Source organism: Parasteatoda tepidariorum, chromosome 9 (assembly GCF_982258835.1).
Source record: "Parasteatoda tepidariorum strain Cologne lab strain chromosome 9, Ptep-v5.0, whole genome shotgun sequence".
NCBI classification, from domain to species: Eukaryota; Metazoa; Arthropoda; class Arachnida; order Araneae; family Theridiidae; genus Parasteatoda; species Parasteatoda tepidariorum.
Window position 1 is genome coordinate 49,344,419 of NC_141763.1, and position 24,940 is coordinate 49,369,358.

At 27.0% G+C, this 24,940-nt stretch overlaps 1 protein-coding gene across 1 annotated transcript in view; it reads left to right on the top strand.

Annotated features, from left to right (window-relative positions):
- The window catches only part of Pbp95 (proximal sequence element A Pbp95), a 45,516-nt gene extending 22,272 nt beyond the window's left edge, over positions 1 to 23,244 (top strand). The window contains exons 13-23 of the mRNA XM_087151754.1: positions 1,144 to 1,235; positions 1,668 to 1,762; positions 3,871 to 3,971; positions 5,996 to 6,169; positions 9,377 to 9,758; positions 11,694 to 11,749; positions 13,741 to 14,076; positions 15,251 to 15,504; positions 17,654 to 17,733; positions 20,742 to 20,945; positions 22,932 to 23,244. Coding sequence (XP_087007880.1) covers positions 1,144 to 1,235; positions 1,668 to 1,762; positions 3,871 to 3,971; positions 5,996 to 6,169; positions 9,377 to 9,758; positions 11,694 to 11,749; positions 13,741 to 14,076; positions 15,251 to 15,504; positions 17,654 to 17,733; positions 20,742 to 20,945; positions 22,932 to 22,957 — 1,800 coding nt within the window. The 3' untranslated portion in view covers positions 22,958 to 23,244. The remainder of the gene's footprint in view (positions 1 to 1,143; positions 1,236 to 1,667; positions 1,763 to 3,870; positions 3,972 to 5,995; positions 6,170 to 9,376; positions 9,759 to 11,693; positions 11,750 to 13,740; positions 14,077 to 15,250; positions 15,505 to 17,653; positions 17,734 to 20,741; positions 20,946 to 22,931) is intronic.
- The last annotated feature ends 1,696 nt before the right edge of the window (positions 23,245 to 24,940 follow it).

Consider the following 24,940-nt stretch of genomic DNA (forward strand, 5'->3'; position numbering starts at 1 on the left):
AAAAAATTAAGAGGTAAAAATTGTTTTAAAATGATAGGTAAGTGTAATAATTATAAATAAATATAATTAACAATATGAATTATATTTATCATTATTCACAAATATAACTACTTTTAAATTCAAATTAACATACTGGATAATAAAGATATTCGGTATAACATTAAAAAAATTTTTCATACACTTGTATCAAGTTTGTATTTATACAACATAACTTGTAAGTTCCTTATAAATATTAGTTATATGTTCCTTATATGTCAAAAATGCATAGTAATAAACTTTTAATTTTCTTAAGTATCAAAAAAAAAATTTTTTTTTTTCAAAATATAAATATTTAAAAAAAATTTGTGCAAAATTTTTCTGCACATGCATTTGAGTATAAATTTCTGAGATTTTTAATCTGTTATTTTACCTTAATTTTAATTAAAAAATATTTTAAAACCTGCTGATTACCTATAGTATAATTAAATTTCAATATAATGCATGGCAACTGTTGGTAGTTTTGAAGTTTATATATTTTTTTGGCAAACTTTAGTTTTTGACATTTTTGACGGTTTAAACCAGTATTATACCCTTGTCATGTCAAAAACTACTTTTTGACGTCAAAAACCCAACCCTGCTTTTAATAAAATTATAATTAGTCCTTATATTCACAGACTCATATATGGTATAACAATCACAAATCTATATATTAATTACAGTTAAATGATAAACTAAATGAAATACTGGACAAAACATGTTCCTTTTTTTATATCTTGATAATTTAATCAGTTTTCAAAAATATCTAAGTACTTCAGTCAGCTCTTGCAAAAATATTTGAAAATCAAATTGAAATGTTCAGTTAAAATTAAATTTGAAAAATTATTAAAATTAAGTTAATAAAAAAAGAGAGTTTTTCATCTTTGTAAATTTAAGGAAAACATAGTCAATGATTCATACAAATAGAATGAATATAATTGTGTAGTACAAGTGTGCCTTGCCAATGTAGCATCATAATGTATTTTCAATAAGGAAGTTGAATAAAAAATTTTGATAGATATTAATTTTGATTAAGATAGTCTTTACAGATTTTTTTTCCAAATTTTTGCTATGCATAAACATTGTTTTTTAACAGCCATAATAAGTATGAAATTTGTTTCAAATTAGATGATTCTTGCTTGTGTGCAAAAATTTGGCAAACAGTGGACTAAAATGAAAGAATTTCTACCTGGACGATCTACATACACCATCAGAGAGAGGTAAATAAGCATGTAATTATAGTATTTTTTGACTAGGTGAGTATTAAAGTTTTGACTTCACTGACTAACTGTTTGTGTTATCTAAAAAGGGTTCTTAAATGCTCAGTCAATTAAAGAGCTGTTGCATAGCTGTTTTTCTTGCCTAAAACCATATTATTCAATGAAAAAGTTGTTCATAAAGGAGAAAATGTCTTAGAAATTGCCCTAATCTAAACTTTTGTGTACAACAATGCAGAGAAGCCGTTTTAATTTGTTCCTAAAATTTTTGATTTCACTAATTTCTTATTAAGAATTTTAATTGCTTCAAGAAATCTTGAAGGAATTTTTTTTTCTTATGCAATTATTGTAGGAAAATATTCTAAAATTTAGCTGTTGGTAAATTTGTTATTATGTATTTGTTATTCTATGTTATGTTTTTTTTTGCCCCTCAAGATTTGTTAATACTTTGGATCCTGCTTTGAAAATTGGTGCCTGGACAACCGCAGAAGATTTGCGTTTAATTGAGCTCTTAAAAAAGCATGGTTATGGTAAATGTATTTCTTTTTGTATTTAGTACTATTAGTTAAGAATTTTGCAAAATGGTAAAGCTAATTATGAAAAACAGAATTATTTACATTTATAGCAGTATGAATTAATATATTTTAATTTACTCTACAATTCAATTTTATTTATGTATTAAACAATTACATGTTCGCCATTTCAATTATATGTTTATTGTTACAATTATATGTTTATTATTACAATACAATATATATGTTTGCTTAATTTTAATATAGTTTTATTTCAAATATTAGATTTTATTTTATCTAAATTTAATATGATTAAGTACATAAATAAATATAATTTTAATAATCATTAATTTTATTTAATCTTCAATATATGAAAAATGATTTCATTATATAAATAACTGCTATTTAAAATTTTAAGTGTGAAGTAAATAAAATGTAAGTAAAAAGTGTTTCTGAGAGAAATATTCGCTTTGATTTAATTAAAAATAAAATCCTTTGGAACTAAAAGTGATTGTTTTTTAGAAAATGCATTTGGAACATAAAAATGCAAGATAAAGGAGTATCAAATTCGCAAAAAATAATTTCAGACTAGTTGAATAAAAAATAATTGCAATGGCAAAATATATAATGTTCTATTTGTGCTTTGATTTTAATATATTTAAATTATTAAATTATATTCTTTAGTTAACCATATGAAAAATTTTTCATGCAAAATAAAATTATAAAACTTTTGAAACTGCAAGTATAATCTCCAAAAGCATCTTTAAGAACTGATTTATATTATAATTAATGTGTAGCAGTTAACAGCTCATAAATTGAAACTCATAAGTTGGTGAGATAATATTGCAAAAGTTTATTTAAGGGTTGGATATTTTTTGTTTAGCATTAATGGCTGAGTATTTTTCTTTGATAAATGTTTGAACTAATTAAAAATTTGTTTTTACTGTTTCTTTAATGTTAAGATGTTTAATAAGAACAATGTAAAGTAATCTAGTTTCTTGATTTAAAGTATTGATTGTGAATTAATATTTGGTGATTAAATATTCTGTTATTCTGCCAAACCACTATTAATTGCATCATTATTAGTAGTCATTTTAGTCATTTATAAATCTAGGCAATGATTCATTCTTTCAGCTGATCATAAATTGTTTTTAAACCTGTAGAAATAAGCAAACAATAATAATTCTCACAATTTTGAAATTCTGCCAATTTTTATGTTTAAAACATTATCTATCTAAACCATATTATATTTTATCATTACAAATATATATTTCTGAAATTTTAAGTTTATACAATATTAAAATGAAATTATCTTAATATGACATTTAAAGAGAAAGGTGAGTAAGATCAATTCATATTGCCTTTTGTTATATATATATTTTTTTAACAATTGAGGAATGAGTAAGTTAAATTATTCTATATAAAAACATTTGTCAAACTGCAGTTACACAGAAACTCAGCAATATTAGGGAATTCACATCAGGCTACATTAAAATAAAACATATTGGGTAACAGTAATATAACAGCTATATTTTATTTCAATATATTGGCGTGTGTTACTGTAAAACAATTTTTATAAGCATACTTTCAAATATAATTTATTTATAATAATATTTTAGGGAAATTGATTTTATAAAATGTAATTGTAATGTAAAAATGTATTCTATTTTTATATTACTATGTATAGTTTACTTCAATCAAATCAAGTGACACTCCTGATAAATGCATCTGAATAAACAGGTTTATTTGTTAACTGAATTCTGTCATGCTCTTCAAACTGGAACATGGTTATGATTAGACTTAGTTATTAATTATAAAAATTAAGTTCATGAAAGATCTGAAAAAAATTAAAAAATAAAGATTTTAGTAAAAAAGCCCAGATCTTTTTTTTTTTATTTTTTATTATTTTTTTTTAAATAAAACTCACTAACCTTGTTGCAATAGGTCTAGTGCATTCATATATCATTCAAGTTTTGACAATTTAGAGTAAGAAACACCCTCAATTTTGGTGCCCCGTAAGAAAAATATATATTATAGCTCTCAATAATTAAAATTAAGAATAAATGTGTTTCTTTTTTGCATTTGATTAGTTTAAATAAACCAATTATGAAAATTTCTTCGTTTAGGAAAATGGGCTCTCATCTCTCGTGAAATGGAAGGCAGGACTGATAATATGTGCTTGGTCCGTGCTCGAAGGTTAGAACTGCACACCAAACGTATTCAGAAGGTACTTTCTAACTTCATACACTCAGTGAATTTTGAATATTTTTAAATTGTTCATTCATTAATTGGCCTACTTTAGCTATTATAATCCTATTTTGATGATTCTATTTAAGTTTATATTGAATTATTTTATAATTTCTAACCCTTTAATAATCTTATTATTTTGTAGAAAATGGTCATAAATGGGCCTATTTTTTTTCAAGAAAATTATATATATAAAGAAAGGTGTATGTACAATAAATGTATTCTCTTGTGATTTTTGGAATTATTTTTTAGCTCGTAATTTAAAAACATAAATTTTTTTAGGTGAAGCCAGCATTCAGGGTTATTGAGATTCAATGTTGGTTTTCCAATAAGCAAGGGAAATTAAAAAATACATGATTTTAACATTAAAACAGAATTTATGAAACTTAAGCATAATATTAGTAATTTTTTCTTTTATGATAAACTTCAATGCATGAGATGTAAAGGCCAACATCACAATTTGGACAGTAGTATCGAGTTTCCTTCCTTCATCTATTAATGTTTGCATCTCTTCTGGGACAACAAACTTTGCATATTGATGGTTGCCGTTTCTTATCAGTTGAATATATCTGTCTAAGAAAATGTCTTTCAATCAAATTATTAGGATTATACTCTGAGATTGGCTGGTCTCTTTTTGGCTTGGTGTCTGCAGTTACATTAAAAATAAACTGATGCAGTAATCTAGTGTGTAATATCAGAAATGAAAAAAATTCTGAGCACAAGAGATGGATATATTTAAACCTTTTTGTTGAATTTTTTTTAATGTTCTAGCCCGGAAATATGGGCATGAGAAATAGGAGACGAAAGCTAACCCCATGATTTTGACAGGAGCAAAAGGCAAGGGGATGTATAGTAATGTCTCAATATTTTTTATCATAAATGTTTTGTTTATAAAGTTATTAATCAACTTAGCAGCTCTGCCTCCTATTCATTCTGCTAAAAACTTTTGAAACTATTGTTTAAGTGTTGTTCTTTTTCATGCTTAAAAATTGAAATTAAATAATTCATTTATTATCTTAAAAATAGAAGCTTGTTTTTCCTTCTGAATGACTGCTAAAGTAGTTCTTTTACAAAAATATCTTGATTTGTTTCTGTACTTTCATTTTATCAAAAACAAATGTGGGTTACACCGAAAGTTTTGAACCATCTCTGGAATTTCATGTGTTATTTAAATACTGCGAAAAATGTCAAATTTACTTGGAAAATAAACCAGACAGCTATTTTGATTCTTTTAACATCCATTGATTTCTGGCTCTACGAAAAAACAAAAATTTAATAAAAACCTAGGCTTTCTTTGTGAATTTATTAATTCAATATAATATGCCAACATCTGTTGCAGTCCAGGTGGGTTTGTTGTTAAAGTGAATGTTTCCATATTTACTAAAGAGACACATTGAGAAAAAAAAAATCAGATAATTTCTTCTTCCAACAATCACATGTCTGCACAGTGCACACGTCAACTATCTTTAGTGGTAGACTGAATCTCCTTGCCGCCAGGTTAACAGTGTGAGGTTTTCGTAGTTTTCCTCTGCATGGCACAAATGCAGTTAAGTTCCATCAAAAAGTCTTCCACAAAGTCCAATTTGTCCCAATGCTTGATCCAGGATTTCCATAGTCTTTCAGGTTGTGTTCAATATGACAAGGCTACAAAATTGAACATTGATGGTTGTATACTCAGAATTCAGTCGACTGTTGAACACCAGTTATAAAATGTAATAAAAAAAGTAATGATCCTTGCTCCATGGTTTGTAATAATGATGAAGTGCTTGTCAAGTAGCAAAGGTATATTATTATCAAATCATGTTTGAATAATTAGGGTATTTTTTTTAATACCTTGATTTGTTCTGACAAATATTTTTGTCATAATAAACCAAAGCAATGGAACGAAGTCATTGTGCAAATATAACCTGGTTACTGTAATCCAAATATTTCTGTATGTTATCGGGATGAGTGACTATTTTACATTAAATCTATGTTCATACAAATTTTCTCTTATTGTTACAGGGTAAGAAGAAAGTACGTGATGAAAAAGGGGGAATAATTTTAAAGCCAAATGCTCCTTCAAAGAATTGTGTTACACAAAATGCTAGACTGAAAGGCATTCAGAACAGTGCTATGTCTGCATTAAAATCTGCTTTGGAAAAGATACAGCATATGGTTGATGAAAAGATAGATTTTGTACGTTAATTAAAATTTTAATTTAGTTTTTTTTCTTCTTAGTTCTTGTCTCGTTTGCTTTTTTATGTTTGTGATATTTCAGCATTTGTTTGAATTCTCTAATTTAGGAGGAGCGCAATTTTTTTTTTTTTTTTTGTATCTACTGATAATCGGTATCTACTTTCTGTATTAAAAAAACCTACTTTCTCTGAATAAACATTGAATCAGAACCGAATTTTAAAAATGTCATACTGTCAAATTTGATTTCTCAAGAATTATTCTACTGGTTTAATTCAAATCTTGAATTTTTTTTCCTTATAAAATTACATTCTTTTAAATTATGTAAAAATTTGTATACCTTACAATTTAAACAATTTTCGACTATTATTAAATAAAACAATGAATTATTATAGAAAATTATTTTTTTCATGGAATTATCTAATGATAAACGAATTTTACATAATGTGTGCAGAAATGTTTCGTTTCACTTAAAAAAATTTCAATATATAGTGAAATACACAAAAAGTAAAATTAATATTAAGAGGTCCAAACTTTGGATTGCTCTCCTGACCATACTATTAGGACAATATTTCCCAGATTGCGGCTACCCCATATATTTTAGGGGTACTAACTTAGAATTCATCAGGAAAAAAAATGTTTATTCGGAAAAAGTACGTTTTTGTGATTGATTTCATAACTTAAAATATGGTCACCAATAAATTTGAAGCACCTTCTCGAACCATTAAGAATAAATTTTAGTGTCTGAAAATCTGATCATTAGATTAAAAGTTATTCAGGGTGTTTTGTTTGTTTATTTATTAATTTTTTCTTTGTGCTCTGTACACACTCTTGTCCTATTGTTTTAGCACAATGTAAGTGCATTAGTACCAATCATGAATCAGTTGAAAATGTTTTCCATGTTGAGCATATAACATTGAAGAAGGTTTCTATTGGACTTTAAACTTAACTTTTTCTTGAAATTACAGTAATTAGAAAACTGAGATGTTTAGCTTTAAAATTTTCTTTTAGAAATTAAAATTGATTTTTTTTTTTTCCTGTTTTGCTTTTGTATATAATAATTTATATTTTTTTGGCGTTTTTATGATAGCATTGCATTTTAAAAGTGTTTCTGATAGTCTTCTCTTTTAACGTGTTTTGGATAACTTTTATAAATCAGAAATCGTTTAGCTGTTTTAATGTTTACTTATGCAGTCTCTTCTTACGGATCTGTTATTTTTTGCAACTACAGAGCACTAATTATCTGAATCAGTCAAGACCAAGGTTTATCCAGTTCATTTAAAATTCAAATAGTTGCACAACTGAAAAACAAGGCCTTGGCTCTCTTTTTAAGCCAATTTTATATTTTTTTCAGCCTAAAGACTAACTATTATAATTCATAATAAGTTTTTTTCCTTTCTGATACAGTTAATATGCTAATGCCATGTTTGGGTGCTCTGTTGTTTTAGACTTAATTTTTTGACATTCTCATTTTATTGGCGCGAACATTAATGTGTCTGTTTGTACTTTCCAGATACATTTGAAAATTTATCCTTTACCTATGAAACTTATTAGAAAATAATGTGTGTACTCAAAAGATTTGATTCAATAGCAAATATAATTGGAAATCTTATTCCTCCGCTTTCTAATATTTGGAAGAAACTTCTTTCTTTACTGGGAGAACTGATTCTGTCTACTTTCTTCCTTTATTGAAATTGGACAAAAAAATGTGAGCAAAGAAGTAATTTTTCAAGTTGTCTTAGAAAATCACGAAAGAAAGAATATTAGTGATATATAATTTTTTTAATATTTATTTATTAACTTTTTTTTACGTAAGGCAAGGAAAGAAATATGTGATCCTCAATCGATCCAGTCAATTAACGTCTCACTGTTCTATGCTCGACTGTACTTTTTAAAAGTAATATATTTGTGAGAGAATTATTTAGATTCTAAAAGGGTTGTGTACTTCGTAATGCTCAAAATGGCTTAATATGTTGTTTATTATGTAAACTAGTGTAGGCATTCGCAAAAGTTTTGTTGTATCAGAGTTTTGTAACAATGTATCTCAAAAAATAAGCAAATATCACATTCTACATTTGCAATTGTCACAAAAAGTGAAACAGATAAAAGTTGTGCTTCACAGTTAAGTGGCTTTTTTAAGAATTTTAACAACAACTTTATTTGAGATTTATATAAATTTTATTCTTTCTAATTTGAATATTTTTAGTTTATTTACTGACCTAAGTTTTTAGTTTTATCTCTTTATCACCGTTCCTATTGCAATTTGCTAATACAGTCAAACCTCGATATCTCGAACTTGAAGGGAGAGGAGAAGAAACTCGAGATATAGAAAATTCGAATTATTGAAAATCGCATGTTATCGATGGTAGAATAAAGAAAAATGCTCTTTATATACCTTATTTACTATTCTATATTTATTCTAAAAATACTTTTTACACTTTCATTTGAAAAAAGATTCAATTGTTTGCTTTAGAGATGTGTAAGAAAGTTTGTCTATAACACTTTCTAAGTGGACTAGAGCTTTAAATGTCTCCTCTGACATATTCGGCTGCCTCTCAATGAATCTCCTTACAGTGTCCACTGCAGAATGTGCTTGTTTGTTAGTAACATTGGGCGGTAAATTTTCGATTTCCCCATCCTCTTCTGATAGTTCACAAGAAGCTTTCGTTTGAGCGATGATATCATTGTCATCCCACTGACCACACACTGTTACTGCATCATCTACGTTTACAAAGTCATGAAATTCCATGTCATCAAGCTTCATAAGTCCGGTCAATCTGTTCCAATCATTTTCGGTGTAGTTTTCAGCAGAATTAATGATATTGATTGTTTGACTACTTTCGTGATCTTTAATGAATCCAGACTTCTTGAAGCCATTCATTATCGTAGAGGAAGACACATCATTCCATGCCTTGTCAGCCATTCTTAAAATTTTGTATTTTTTTTGGAATATTTTTTTAATTTTGGAAAAAAAATCTACACTATTTATGGAAAAAAATTCAAGTTATCGAGGGATTGGAAAAAAAAATTTGTGAAATCAAGTTTTTTTAATCATTGAGTGTATAGGAAATTTGAAGGGAATTTTTTTTTCTTCGAGATATCGAAAAATTCCTGAAATCGAGGTTCGACTGTATTTTTATCTTTCAAAAACTACGCATGCAATTTTTTGAACCATTTCAATTTTTCTGATTTTTTTTTTTTTATATGCAGGAAAAATTTGGTACTTCTAATCTTTCGATGCCCTCTTTGCGAATACTTCAAAAGGAGTTGTTCAGTAAAATTTCAGATAAAAATGACGATGAATGGGTTCCCAAATATGTTCCAGAATGTTATCAGAAAAGCAAAACCGATTCAGTCTGTAAAAAGAGGAAGGGAGTCTTTGAGCTTGATGACTATGTAAGCACTGATGAAGAAAAGAAACCCAAAAAGGAACCTATAGATCAAGATGAGGAACTTGATGGATCAGAAGAAGAAGATGATGATGATATCCTTCTTAATAGCACGGATAGACTCTGGTTATATAATGTTTTGCAAGACAGGTTGCGTGAAGAAGCTAATCTGATGCCTTCTATGATGACTAGTGGTCCTATTTGTGAGTATCATTCAGCTGAATTTACTGACAAATGTCTTTAATCTTGTTTCAATTATTTTGTTGCATTATTTATTTATTTATTAAGTAGTAGAAATAAGACCTAAGCACTGGTCAAAATAACTGGCAACTGAAAAATTCCTCTAGTTTGTTCAGGATTTTACTATTTTGTTCAGACTGTTATAGCCCTTTGATAGAGTGGCCAAGGTTAGATTCTTAAATCTGCTAAGATCCACTAGGTATGTGCGATATACGTACTCAGAAAATCTATGGAATGAAAAATTCTGTGGTTATTTGCTGAGCTGTACCAGGGGTGTAGGGATCTAGAAAAATATCCTTCATTCTTCAGATTTATGTCAAATTGTGGAATTTGCATCATAAACGAGTAGTGCTGCCTTATCTAAGGGGTTTTGAGCTAAATCGCACTTTCACTCTTGTGGCTTGTCAAATGAAATGCACTCTTTTTTGATGTATTCCTAAGATAAATGTCTGGACAGTTTGGCTTTTCACAGTATCATTAGAAACAACTTGTCTGTTTAATACAACTAATAATATGTTACTGCTATTATTATTATTTTTTTAATGCTTACAGTTTATGGACAATATTTAAATAATTGCCTGAACAATATTTAAATTTATGCAAACTAATGAAAATTGCTTTTTAAATTCTGCATAAATCAAAATTTTCAGGGTGCGTACAGACTCCTTATACTCCTTAGAAACTCCTTGGAAATAAAAAAGTCTCCAAGGAGTAATTGGAACTACTTAGATTTCCAATTTTTCTATAAAATGCCTTGGATTTTCTTATGTATTCAAATTTAAAAATATAAGATTGGTAGGTTTTTATGTTAATCTTTAACAGCTGTACTTCAACAAGATTTATTGAAATATTTGAAACTGGAAAATGTATTTATGTGTAAAAGTGATAACTTTATTTATTTTCTTGATGAAGTTTGACTAAGTCGAAATTTATTTCATTAAGGACTAGAAAAAAATATGTAAAATATAATTTTTTGCAAGTTCCTTATAATAACTGCTTATTAATTAAAAAAAAAACTGTCTAGTTATCTTTTACGCAAAGTTAAATTTTTGTAAAGTTTTTAAATTTTTGATAAGTCCTTAAAAGTTTGAGCTCCTTGGATTTCGTCTTCTCTCTGTATGCACCCTGAATTTTGTTGCTGAATTTTAATTGACAAGATTATGTAACATATTTATCATAAGCAGATTGGCTGTCCAGCCATTGTTGATGAGATTATTCTATCAACTAAATAAAAGTTCTAAATGCAAATTTAGATGAAAAATGTTCCCAATCGAAATAATGTATAGTTTGCCTATAGAAAGAACTCCCTTTACCACAGTATCTAAAACTGTCTGCTGCTATGAAAAAAAGAAATAGTGTGTTTAATAGAAGGGTGCTTCTTTCGACTCTGATTCTCATTCTTTTGCCGACAGAACCAAAATCTATCTTAAATAATGACCCATTACCCATACTTGAAATAGTAAACCTTGCAACCATAGTTATTGCCATTGTTCCAAACTAATGACGAGGGGGAGTTCTTTCCATAGACTGACTATATGCTACTTCTTGACAGAATCACAGACCAAAACACCAAATTAAGTCAGCATACCATACCTTTAATTACAAATGTTTGAAAGCTACCACTTGATGACCAGCAGAACCTGATTATATTATTGTGGTTCAAGTTAGATTTTAGCTTTTTTTTTATCATTTTATGTTTATTGTTTTGTTATTTTATAAGCTGAAGCTTTAAGATACTAATATTTAACAATTTTTTTATGAATGAAAATGCATTTGGTATTTGCTCCAAACTGTACTTATACATTTCTAATTATATTATTTTAACTGACTAATTGATGCTGTTCAAGTGGCATGTTTGTTTGCTTTTTGTCATTGTATGTAATTATATGTTTTTCTAGGTATGAATGCCCGGGAAACTGCTGAATATAATTTTTATAGGTCTTTTTTAAGAAAGGTATGCTGAACTTGATTTTTACTATCAAACTTGATTTTTGTCTTGTTTTTCTTTGAATTATCTTAAATTTTGCATGTTTTTGCCATATGGAATATCTGTAAAAGAAATTGAATTTTTACTTTTTAAAATTTTACGTAAGGTATGCTTCAATTTTTTGGCCATTTTTACAAACTTATTTTACTAATTTTTTTGTAGGAATTACTACATCGCTGAAAATGTTTCTATCCAAATACATAAATGAAACTTTTCTGAATGTTTAAATAATTAAATGAAACTTCAAATCTTTGAATTGTTAAAAAGAGAGGTTGGATACCAGCTATTTGTTTAAAGCACTCGCTTCGTTACTTTGAAATTTCTATGATCAGTTTTCTTATACGTTTTTAATAATTATATTAATGTTTTCCTTTTATGTTTAGTAATTTGTTCTTATTTTATTAAAACTTTGTTACTAACATTCTATTATTCTCTAAACTTTTTTTTAAAATGTTGCATAACCAAATGTTCTGCTGCAATATGATAAAGAAAATTTCTTGTTATAAACTTAAAATATTTGTTTCGTATTAACTTAAAATTTGATATGTTTTTTGTGTTTTATTCTTTTTCGAAATTTTGTCTGTTTTTGTAAGAATAAAGAAATATATTTCTCTCATCAAACCTTTTTTTCAGAAAAAGGGTTTACTTTATTTGATTATTAGGAAAAGTGTTGAAAATAGCTAAAAACTTTTGCAAAGAAGGCTATTCTTTAAATTATCTGTCCTCAAATAAAATAATGATTTTAGCTAATAATAAGCTGTTTATATAACTGTTGCGTGTTTTTAATATATATTTATGACAGTTAGGTTATCTTATGAACTTCACCTTATGATAAAACAAACTTTCTTGATATTGATACCCACAAAACATGAATATGAAGAAAGGCAACTGTCTTGTGCAAAAGGAAAATATTTGTATTCAATTTTTTTTTATTGTGAGAATAGATACTGCTTCATTGCATTGTTTGAAGTTGTAAAAATAAGCTAAAATAAAGAATCATTTATTATTTTTAATGATTTTCATCTAGAAGAGGTGTTAAAATATCACAGAACTTACAATACTCTAAAAGTTAAATGTTTTATTCTTTTAATAATTTAATTATTTTAGATGTTTTTCAAGTCTAAACAATTCTTTGTAAAATAGTATGTATTGTATAGAATCTTCTCTTCAATTGTAAGTTATTGGAATTGTGGCTTTTTATTCATCAATGCTTACTAACAGTTATTCAGAGGACTTTTTTAATCTGACATCTTTTGAATATAAAAGCATATTTTGAATATAATTTCAGGGACAAAAAAAAGCTTTCAGAAATTTATACAGAAAAGAAAACTATGTATACATTTTTTTGCTTTATTATTCTTTATTCTCAAATTAAAATAGAAAAATTGTAAGCATTTCTTTTTCCTCTGATGTGGAAGAAAGGCATCTTTTGGATATAATTCTGGAGAAAAAAAATCTTTCAAAAATTTCTGCAGAAAAGAAAACTAAAATTTTTTTCTTCCTTATTTTTTATTTTTCATTATTCTCAAATGTGAATAGAAAAATTACGAGCTTTTCTTTTCCCTTTTATGCGAGAGAAAGGCATGTTTTGAATATCATTCCAGAGAAGAAAAAAAAAAGCTTTCACAAATTTTTGCAAAAAAACAGTTTCTTTTTTTACTCCATTATTCTTTATTTTTCCTTATTCTCAAATGAGAATAGAAAAATTGCAATCAGTTCTTCCTCCTTCAATGTGGAAGAAAGGCATCTTTTGAATATAATTCCGAAGGGGAAAAAAAAAATCTTTCGTGAATAGAAAACCAAATTTTTTACTTCCCAAAGGAAAAATCCTAGTGCAAGCACTCTGTAATTTTCTGTGACACTTTCGTCGCAATTCTGCCATAGGGTGCATACTTTTAGTTTTTAATTGTTGTTTACTTATTGCTTATAATTGATAAAATGTCTCTTTCTCATACTAGAAAATGCATTGTGAAGACACTCTAGAAAGTGAAGTTAATGAAAAACCGGAATATAAGGAGACTTTATCTAATGTGATTCATTATTTTATTCAACCTGAACCAGATAATACAGAGCAGCTACCTGTTTTATGTCCCAATTTTTCTACGTTAAGTGCCTTAGAGGTTATGGAAGTTACTAAACCAAGACTAAGAAGAACTGCTGGCTATATTAATGAGAGTCGAAGTTATCTGAAGTACTTAATTGGACACTCTGCGGAAGAGCCAAAATGTTCAAAATGCAGAGGCCCTGGCCGCAATGCTAATAATGAAGTATTGGAATCAGTTTTGAAGTCAATGGTGAGTAATCATTTTATTATAATAATTTAACTTTAAAGTTAAATTAATACAATTGTTGTTTAAATTTTCAATTATTATTTTCATGTACAGAATTCATCAGTTATAAAAGAACATAATTTTATCACATTAAAGCATATTGTAGTATAATGTAATCTACTTTTAAATCACTTCTTGCTTATAGATGGGAAATAGCTATAGAAATAGTTTAAATTAAATAATTAAGGGTACTAAAAGAATTAGCTGATTAGGAATACAGTAATAAAAATTTTAAACTTTGTTTATAAAAATTGAGATTTTTTTAAAAATATTTTATATACATGAACATATTAATAGCAATATAAAATAATTTACATATATAAATTATCGTATGTTATTAGTAAGGGAATATTAAAATAATATTAATTGTTATAAATATGCATATCACTGTAGCAGAATTTACTGTGACTTTCAATCTGCAACACTATTTTTACTGATTCAAAGTTTTTCCATCTTAATACAATCAGACAAAGGCTATTATTAGGAAAATTAGGCTCAATTTATCTATGACTAAAGTGTGTTATATGTTTCTGAAAATGGCTATATGCAGAATCTTTAGTGGAAACAAATCCTTTGAATGAGGTTAAAGAATTAAACCAATTTTTATTCTTCTTTTTGTAAATTTTTTTCTTCAAATTTTATTATTGATAATTAGAGTATATTGGATGTTTTTGTTCAATTTTTTTATGCCATTCTACATTTGATATTTTTTTAAACATATTTTTACTTCTTTTGCATATTGCTTCTTTTTTAAATTACTAATATTCTAAAAAATTTTTTTTTCTTCTTATGCATAGCAAATGAGACATTTAGTCGAGACAGCCCTTGAAAGATATGAAAGTGTGTTATATGTTTCAAGGGCTGAAAATGGCTATGTGCATAATCTTTAGTGGAAACGAATCCTTTGAATGAGGTTAAAAGAATTAAACAAATTTTTGTTCTTCCTTTTTTTGTAAATTTTTTTTTTCTCAAATTTTATTATTGATAATTGGAGTATATTGGATGTTATTGTTCCATTTTTTTTGTGCCATTCTACATTTGATATTTTTTAAAATTTCTTTTTACTTCTTTTGCATATTGTTTCTTTTTTAAATTATTAATATTCTAAAAAGTTTTTTTTTTTACTTCTTCTGCATAGCAAACGAGACATTTAGTCATAGATGACAGTATGCATAAAGCTGCTGAAGTTGAAGTTGGTTTTCCATCTGACGAATGTTGTTGTGAGGAGCTAGTGGAGTCTAGAAATGCATTTAATCTGTTGCAACAACGATTTTTATCAATTTTTCTTTGGCCTTCATTGCTTTCATCTCATCCTCTTACTGAAGAACAAGAAAAATTAATTGGCAAAACTAAAGCAAAAAAGTACACTGCATCAAGTCTGAAGGCCAATGGGTATGTGAATGTTTTATTATTCATTTCAAATCATCCTATTATATTTTTAAAAAAAATAACTGATTAGCACCACTAAAAAGAATTTACTTTCTGTAATTAAAGAATTATTCTCTGTATTAATTATTAAATATTTAAATTATTTATATAGTATTCTTAGTCAAACAACAGTAGACTTATAAATTTTAACAAAAAATTTATTTTTTAATTATAATAAATCTGTAATATTTCTTTTTAATCTATTAACATGACTGGGAGATGTTTTCTCCCTCGAGACACATCAAGTAACTCTGCCCAGAAATTCCTTTTTTCCACCCATGTGGCTGTCAAGATACACACCTGTGTGTGTATATCTATATATGTGTGTGTCTATGTAACAGGGTTGACTTTTTGCCGGCAGAAACTGGTTTTTGCCATGCCAGTGGCAGAAACTGGTTATAACCGGTAAAAACCGCCAAAAACTGGCAGAAACTAAAAAAAAACTTCTATATTAGTTCTAGTAATTGCTTAATGACATTTTGTTTAAGTAAACTGAAAAATTTAACTCCATGTAACTGTAACAAACTCTAATTCATTGTTTGTAAATATATATTATTTTATTTATATTAAATATAAAGAGTGCAGTATATCAAATATTTATATAAAATGAAGAATAAAGTAATGTAATAATAAATATAAATACTAGATTTTAGTTTATTATATTAAACTCTGAAATTCAGTAATTATCATTTAACTCTTAGCATAACTGAATAGAGCTATTTTCAGATAGTTTTTTTCTTTTCAAGACATAATTTGCATGGCAACAATCCAATTATTATAACAGTAACGTTTTGAACCTTTTGTGAATGGCAATGCCTGCTGAATTTGAGAGAAACTTCTCAAATTTCTCGTTCGTGCATAGCAAATTGAGAAATTGTTTAGGTTTAGAAACTGCATCAAAACTTGTCTTTTGTTATATATTATTGCAGAGTACAAACAATGTAATATTTGATTTTGAATGGTGATAATTCTGTAAATAAATTGTACTTTGTTTAACATTTAATTGTTTTTTCTATGAATTATCCTTTATATGTCAATCTCAGTACTTACTTTTCTGTCATTTTTTTGAATTTCTCCCAGTTTCTGCCACAAATTTGGCAGAAAAGGGTTTTTGCCATGCTGGTTTTAACCGGTTTCTACCAGTGGTTTTTACCACCTTGGCAGAAACTTGCCAATCTTGGTATGTAAGCAATCTATAATGGATATACACATTAGAGCAGCTGACAAAAATCAAAATATAAAGGAATAAGTGCTAAAACTCCTTATCAGCTAATGTCTCTACATTCCTGATTACAAGAATATAAGGTTTCATTTATGCAATGTGATGTGGCAAACAGCAGCAACTGTAAGCTATGTTGTAGTTCTCTGGACCCTTTCACTTAGAAACAGAAAAAAGAACAATAACACAAAGAGCAAGTTCCGGCACATGTCCAAGCACAGCCACAAACTTTCAAAACCATCGAAAATTCGTGACACGTTATCAATGGATATAAAAAAAAAAAACATTAATGTGCAAGGTGTTATGGACGGCACAAATCTAAAAAATGCAAAATTTAAATTTAAAACAAAAAAAAAGGGTTTAAATTTCATGCAGAGAAAAAAAAATGATAGATAATCGTTTCTTTTTTTTTTCCTGAAAATAATACATCCATTGATGGTGTGTCATCTTCAATCAATATTATCGTATCAGCTTAGCTGTCGTTATGAGTTTTTAATGATTTAGAAAATTTATAATTATGTTTGTAAATGTGCTTATTTTTTGTTCTTAAATATTTCTCCATGCTTATTGTTCGTTTTTCGGTTCTGAGTGTAGGTTCCAACCAAATTTTACAAGTCGTACAGCTACTGTTCACCATATTGCATGAACGAAACCTTGCACTTTTAGAATTTGCTATATAATGCTTTTTTCTGAGTTTTTGCGTTTTTTGTTTATACTTTTATATTTAATACTAAGTTTTCCTAGATTGTCTTTAAGTTCTTATATAAATTTTTTTTATAATTTATATATATGTATATATATAATATTTAATATATAATCTATTGTTTATTGCATGCATTCGTTTGGCTATGTTTGTTTTTATCTAAGTTTTATAATGTATAATTCTATACACAGCCCATTTGGAGTTAAAAGGAAAAGGGGTAGACCACCTAAGATTATTGTCAAGGTAGAAGAAAACTCGCTAACTGAAGAAAGTAAGTGTATATTTTTACGCAATAGTTATGGGACTATTTAATCCACCCCTTCTGCCATTGAAAAAGTAAATTAAATTCTTTTCCATGCATATATAAGAATTTTTTTTAATGTGTTTATTTACAAAATTTGCGTCTTTTTACAATTTACAAATAATTTTTATTTCAATGAAGATAATTGAGTATCTTGCATAAACATTGCCTACACACTTTCTCCCATTCCAACGAAAATAAACAAATCACAAACCGTTTTTGTTTTTTATGTTTTTAAGTTATAAGTAACTGTTATAAAAATAGACATAAAGGTAAAATTTGTTTATTCTTCGTAGTTAAATTATTATTTTAAATTGGTACTTATAGTTATAATAGTGTTGGTTACTTAATAAAATTCATTAAAGTTAGTAAAACTATTAGATAACTGTTGTAAGTGACTTTGATGGAGGTTATGTTCATTTTAGTTATTTAATTGGAAGTTGTTCCAGTTCATATGATGGAGGTAAATTTATTGCGTTTTAGTGAAGATTTTGACTGAAATACAAATGATTTTTGGTAAATTGCGCTCCTTATGACATAAGGATTAATTCCAAAGTTATTACAAAAAACGATTTGTTCATTTATTTTTAGAAATATTAATATTAGGTACATGAAGGGTCGGGATAGCCTGGTTGGTAGGGCACTGAGCCCATGTCCAAGAGATTGTGGGTTTGATCCCCTCTACCCGAAGACTCCCCCGTGTAGTACATGGTGACTGTTGCACATTAAATCTGTTGAGTCACAAAATCCTCCATGTTCTCATAAAAAATCATACCTCTGGGGGTACCGATCCAGGAGTTTCTTTGTCTTCTGGATTGGTTCAAAATTACAAGGCTACGGAGTTGAACATTAGTAGTCGTAAACCCATGAAATTGGGTCGGCTGTTGAATGACGGTTATAAAATATTAGATACATCATGGTCATCATATCAAAAATAAAAAGCTCCCTTATTGGGGTGAGAGATGCATATTCTAACATGGAGATTTTCTCAAAAGTTAATTAATAATCAGATTGACCATGGGGTGAAACTCCCCAATCCTAACGCCAAGAATTCAAAATTAAAAGTAATTTAAGTGTTATATACAGACAGTTAAGATCATGGGACAAGATCCATAGTTAATGATTCATTGAAAAATAAAATAGCCAAAAGCAAAGCCAACCTCCTATAATTGATATCAGATTCAAAATAATTTGCCTATAGCTTAATTACCCATAACACTGAAAATTACATTTTGACTTAATTTGATTTAATTAGCTTAAACAGTTACAATTACATTTAGAAACACTGTAAATTAATATAATCATGTAACTGAAACATTTTTGTGGTAAGAGAAATAAAGTAACTTAAGAAATAAAGAGTTATAAATAGATTTTGATTTAGTCGCGACAGTGAATTAATTTGTTTTATATTTGTATTGAATTAAAAAGTTGGCCGTTGCATTGATTGTTAAGAATTGAATAAAATATTTATATTTTCTTTTTATAAAATGTAATAAAAATTAAATAATTTGTTTAATTTAATTAAAATTAGATTTTAAAAAAAAAAGAAATTTATGAAATTAGAGAAATTTTAAAACCTAGGAAATATGTAATGCCTAATGTGGCATCACAGTGGCTACTAATTAACCATATCTTATTTAATATTCAGGGATGTGATTCGTCCGCTAATTTCCGCTTATTTTCAGATTTTTCCCGTTAATTTCCACGGAAAATGTTTTTTGCACAAGTTAAAATATTTTATGAGGAATTTAATTTTCCACGGAGCGAAATTATTGGAAGTCCTCATTCCTCCCTTTGAAGTTTCTCTAACAATCATTTCCTTGGGATAAAACTGGTTGACCTTTATACAGGGATAAGATTTTTTCGCTTTTGTCTCTCGAATTGCAGCCTTTTTATCAAAAACTCAAATTCTCTAAAAGTTTCGGGTTTCTTTATAATAAATATCCCGCTTTTTTTAAAAAATGCAGTTGTTGCAATAAAATAATTATATTTATTTACGATTTTCAAAGATTGACATAAAATTCAAACTACGTCCTAGCTGCTAACCGTTTTACTTATTTTAGCTATTTTCTCCTTAGCTATTTCTCTATTTTAGCTATATCTTGTAATATCAAGCATCGATTTTCGTATTTAAACGTGCTTTGAAAATTAGACATTGGTATTCGTATTCATGTGATTTAAAAATTATGTATCGTGAATCGTATTTACATGATCTAAAAATTATGCATCATGATTTGTATTTTCGCATTTTTTAAATTCTTTATAGAGTTTCATATTCACGGGATTTAAAAGCCATATATCAGAATTCATATTCATATATTCATACAATTTTAAAATTAATCTTCGGGATTTATAATCACATGGTTAATATACATATATGTGTATATATATATATATATTTATATATTTATACATACGCACAAATAAAAATAATTATGAGAAATATATTTACTCATTCTTGGATTTCCTGTTTTTTACTTTCTGACTACTCTCATCCCTGAATATAGTTAAAAAAGAAGAAAAATTTTCTCAATATTTCTTTATTAAGAGTTTAGTTTCTAAAATTTATGAAAAAACTACAATTTCATACGTTGTGACTGTTGTTGGTCTGAATGTCTATAAATGTGATATTTTAAAGAATAATGTAATAATTACCTTTTCTCAAAAATTTAATATTTTAAAATATATTTCAAAGCTAATTCTTTAAAATTTATTTAAATATTTTAAGAAAATAAAAATGCATTTTAAATAATGTATTTCATATATATTGTAAGAAAAATTACATAAATATTATCATATTTAAATTTATGATGCAATTTTACTATAGTCATTCATCAAACTAAATCTGTCTTTCAACACATTACTAGTAGTATCCAGTTAGCATACAATGATGCATGTCACAAAAACCCTATCATGAAATTAAGAATAAGGTGAGGTATTTAATTTTATTGAAAAAGAATCTTTCTTGTAAATTCTAGCTGAACAACAACAGGAATCACCAGAATTAGACGAAATGGAACTCAGTGGCGTGAAACCTCCTAAGAAGTCTAGGAAAAGCAAATCCCAAAAAGACCCCCTAGTTCACAAACCAAGGCATTATAAAGAAGAAAATGCAGTTTCACTTAGAAGGAGCAGCCGTAGCTGTGTTTTAGAAAGAAAGACTTCTGTTGATTCAGAGGAAGGTAGGTTCAGAAGTCATATTGTATTTATCATCGTTGCTTTAAAAAAAATTCTTTTTTCATTATTTTTTTAAGTTAATTTCCAACATCTAATTATGTTGTTTCATGGCAAATGTATCTCCTTTAAGGAACCTGCATACCTTGATTGCTGTTATGTTGTGATTACTGAGTTTAATAAATAAACAATGAATTTTGACGTTCATTGCGATGTGGTTTAAAGTTCTTTAAGTATGACTTTAAATATAACTTCAGAATTTCTTGAATATTGAAAAAAAGAAAGTTTTAATACTAGCGAAATCTTTCGTCCTGGAAGGAATAATTTCAGGTTGTCCGGGTCTGTGCTATTATTAAAGACAAGAAGGGGTATACCAGAAGAATTTCTCATAATTTATTTATCCTAGGGATATCCCATTTTAAACAAAGGGTATTGTTTATTCGTATCTCGACCCACCCTATTCAAGGGCACACGAGAGTAGAACATACGTTCTACATACAAAACATACATAAAACACAAAAAATTACATTAGCAACAAGTAAGAATGGCATATAAAATAAAAAGTACAATATGAAAAAATTTAAAGCAAAAAATACAAAGGCATAGTAAAACGCCTTTAACAAAAAGCACCGAACCTAATTAATGTAACTTTAACCTAAAGCACAGAAGTTAACATTCATCTTAACTCTAAAATTAAGTATCAGAAAATGAATATGATAAATTGAAGCAAAATATTAGAATCACAAACAGTTTAAAATACTAAAACGTTCAAAATACATGGATAACCAGAGAGTCTGACTAAAACAAATATTGTAAGATGAGTTGAAAGAATTTGTTGACACGGTGGAGTGACAGCTAGGTTATTGAATCTGGTGGATTTAACATGTCCTCAAGTGTAGTTTTGATGATTTCTTTAATAATTCTTCTGCAGGTCAAGTTTGAGAATAGCTGATGTTCTGTTTTGTCCTGGAATTCCGTGCCACCCTGTGCATGAAATTTTTGGCAGTGGCAAATCAAGTGTATTATATCTCGTTGAGAGTCACAATAAGTACAAATTGAGGATTTTCTAAAAAATCTTGATTGGTGGGTGCCAAATACGCCATGGCCAATTAAAAATTGATTTAAGTAGAAGTTGGCCTGCAGTCTTGATGTTTTAGGGTCCTTAAAAAATTTGTGTGTTTGCCTTTCCTTTGTTGAGTATGTCCACAACAAAGGGTATGTCCAGTCTATCTTCTCTTCAATATTTCCTCATGAATGGGTGATGATTTTGCCTTTGTTAGTAGATCTTTATTAAAAATAGTGTTGTATAATAAAAATTTATAAAATAATTCTTAAGCATTTGCTCTGGTATGTTTCCAGTTTTTTTTTTTTTTATATCAGTTTTGCGGAGTTTCCAACATTCAGCTCCATACAAAAGTGTGGAATGAACAACAACTTTAAAAACATCTATTTTTGTCATGTTTTTTATATTTGAAGCTCTCCAAACCTTTTTGAAGGTCTCTGAAATAAGTTCTAACTTTTATGGTTCTTTGGTTTATATAATTGTTTTTTGTCTTCTTTATTCCATAATGCGTTTAGGGTTTAATAAATATTTTACCATTTGTGATTTTAAATGTTGTTTTTAATAAAATTCAATATAGAGGGCACTGGTTAAAGTTAATAAAATTTAACATAACAGTTACAAGTAACTGTTAATTACAACAATTCTGAAAATAGCATATTATTCTTTTAAAAAGTATTATTTCTTATGACGAAAGTACATTCAAACATAACGCAATTGATGTTTGAGTTATCAAGATTCATTTTCTGAGCAGAGATTAATTAAAATTAGTGATAATTATTTCACTTGGCATTCTAAAATCTATATGTTTTTTTAATTTGTAAAATAATTAAAATAAATATAATTAAAAAAATATGTTTTAAAATAAAATAATTTTGGTCTGTCTTTATGAATAATATTTTTGACTGATTGATGTCTTTTTACTATGTTTCAGATCCAGATCAAGAATCAGACACTTGATTCTATTGCCAATTATCAATTTTAATTCAATCATCCATTCAATATCGTACTATTTCTTCTTCTTTTCAATCTTGTATCATAATATACATTTGTATTTTCATATTGTCATTATTCATGGGGTTTATAAATAATGTAAAATATTTAAATAATTAGTGAGAGGCTAACAACATTTTTTGTCTTCATGTAAAAATTTAAAACATTATTTCAGGTTTTGGATTTACAAGACGTTAAATGTTAAGGATTGTGTTATGCACAAAGTTGTGATACCACATGAAAGGTTGTTTCATGATGAATGAGAAATGAGTCAAATGAGAATTTTAAATTTTTATAAGCTATTAAGAATTTTTTGTTAAATTTTCTTTGTCTTACAACTGTGTATGTTTTGTTTTGCACATGCTTTAGAAAAGTTGGTTTTTCTTTTTATTCTAATTTCTGTAAAACAAGTTAATGTCTGTTGTTTGTATCTTTCTGGGTAACACTTTTTATTAATAATAAGATGTTAGCTATCTATCAACATCAATTTGTTTCTAGTTTTTGTTATTATTTTCTTTAATTACTTTTGCTGGTGAGAAAACTAAACAAAATTTTTATGTTTTATTTAAAATGCTTTTATTTTTATAATCTGAAAATAATTTAGAGTAATTATAAATGCAATTGAACAAAAATATTTTGAATTTTTGTTTAAAATTTTGCATAGCATATTCTTGGTTTTAATTACTTTACTGTATGGAACAAATTAGTATTGTTATTTTTTGATATTTATACATTAGTGTGTTTTCTGTTTGTTTTAGTTTGAGTATGTGATGTTACAGTACATGGGGTTTTGTATCAACACTTTTAATATGTATTCCTGGAATTCTTAATAAAAATTGAAGTTAAATAAAAAAATTGCACATTAATAATGGCAAATTAATATTTAAGTGAGACAATTATTTCAATAAGTCAAATTATGTTTATGAAAAGAATGTTAAAAATATAAAAACCTATTTGATTGTTTGAAAAAACTCAAAAGCTTTTCTAATTATCACTTCTATTTAATTTCCTAACTGATTTTAATACTTTTGATCTAATGTTGCTTGATCATATTTTTTCCGATGGTGATAATATTAATGTTTGTTTCCTACTTAAATATTAGTTTGTGACTCTTAATGTATGTGTTTAAAATATATATATATATATATATATATATATATATATATATATATATATATATTGATTTTGATAATGATAATGAAATGAATGATAATGAAATCAAAATATTTATGAAGGGTAACGATTTTGCATTAACCTGTATACTATTTTCTCATTTATTTATTAGTTATCATTAAATTTCCATTTTTTTTATCTGACTATATGTTACTGAAATATATTTGTCTTCAATTGATCATTATTTTTGTTTTAAAAGTTTAATTCTTTATGTAGTAATTTGATTAAATTTTGTCAAATATATTACTTAATTGTTCAATTGACATGTGTTAAATTATTAAGTTTTTGTACATTTTAAAATGCTTAAGTAATTAATTATTTTTGGCTCTGGATGAATTTTTTTTGTCCAGTTCATTCTTTGGTTTTTTCCCTGTATCTATGAATAATTAGTTCATACAATGTTTTCACATTTTTATTTATTGCTTTATTTTTATTACTTGTTGTATTAATTTCTAGTCATAGAAGGAAATACTAATTTTGTTATGAAACTAGCTTATGGTTATTAAAATTATGGCTGCTGCTTTGTATATTTTTTGTGTATAATAAAATACCTTGCCTAAAATGTTTTTGAATTTTAGCTCAATTATTAGCATTTTATTTTTTCAAATTTAAAGATTAAATTTAAAAAAAGTTAGTTGAGTTTCTTATTCTTGGTCATTGTAGTTTTATTTCAATCAATTGCAGAGCTGGCATAATCATTTTTTTAATATCTGCTTAAGTATTTATGTTTCATTTGTATAAGCTCTTGGCTAAGCTTGAATTGGGTCTTGTCTGACA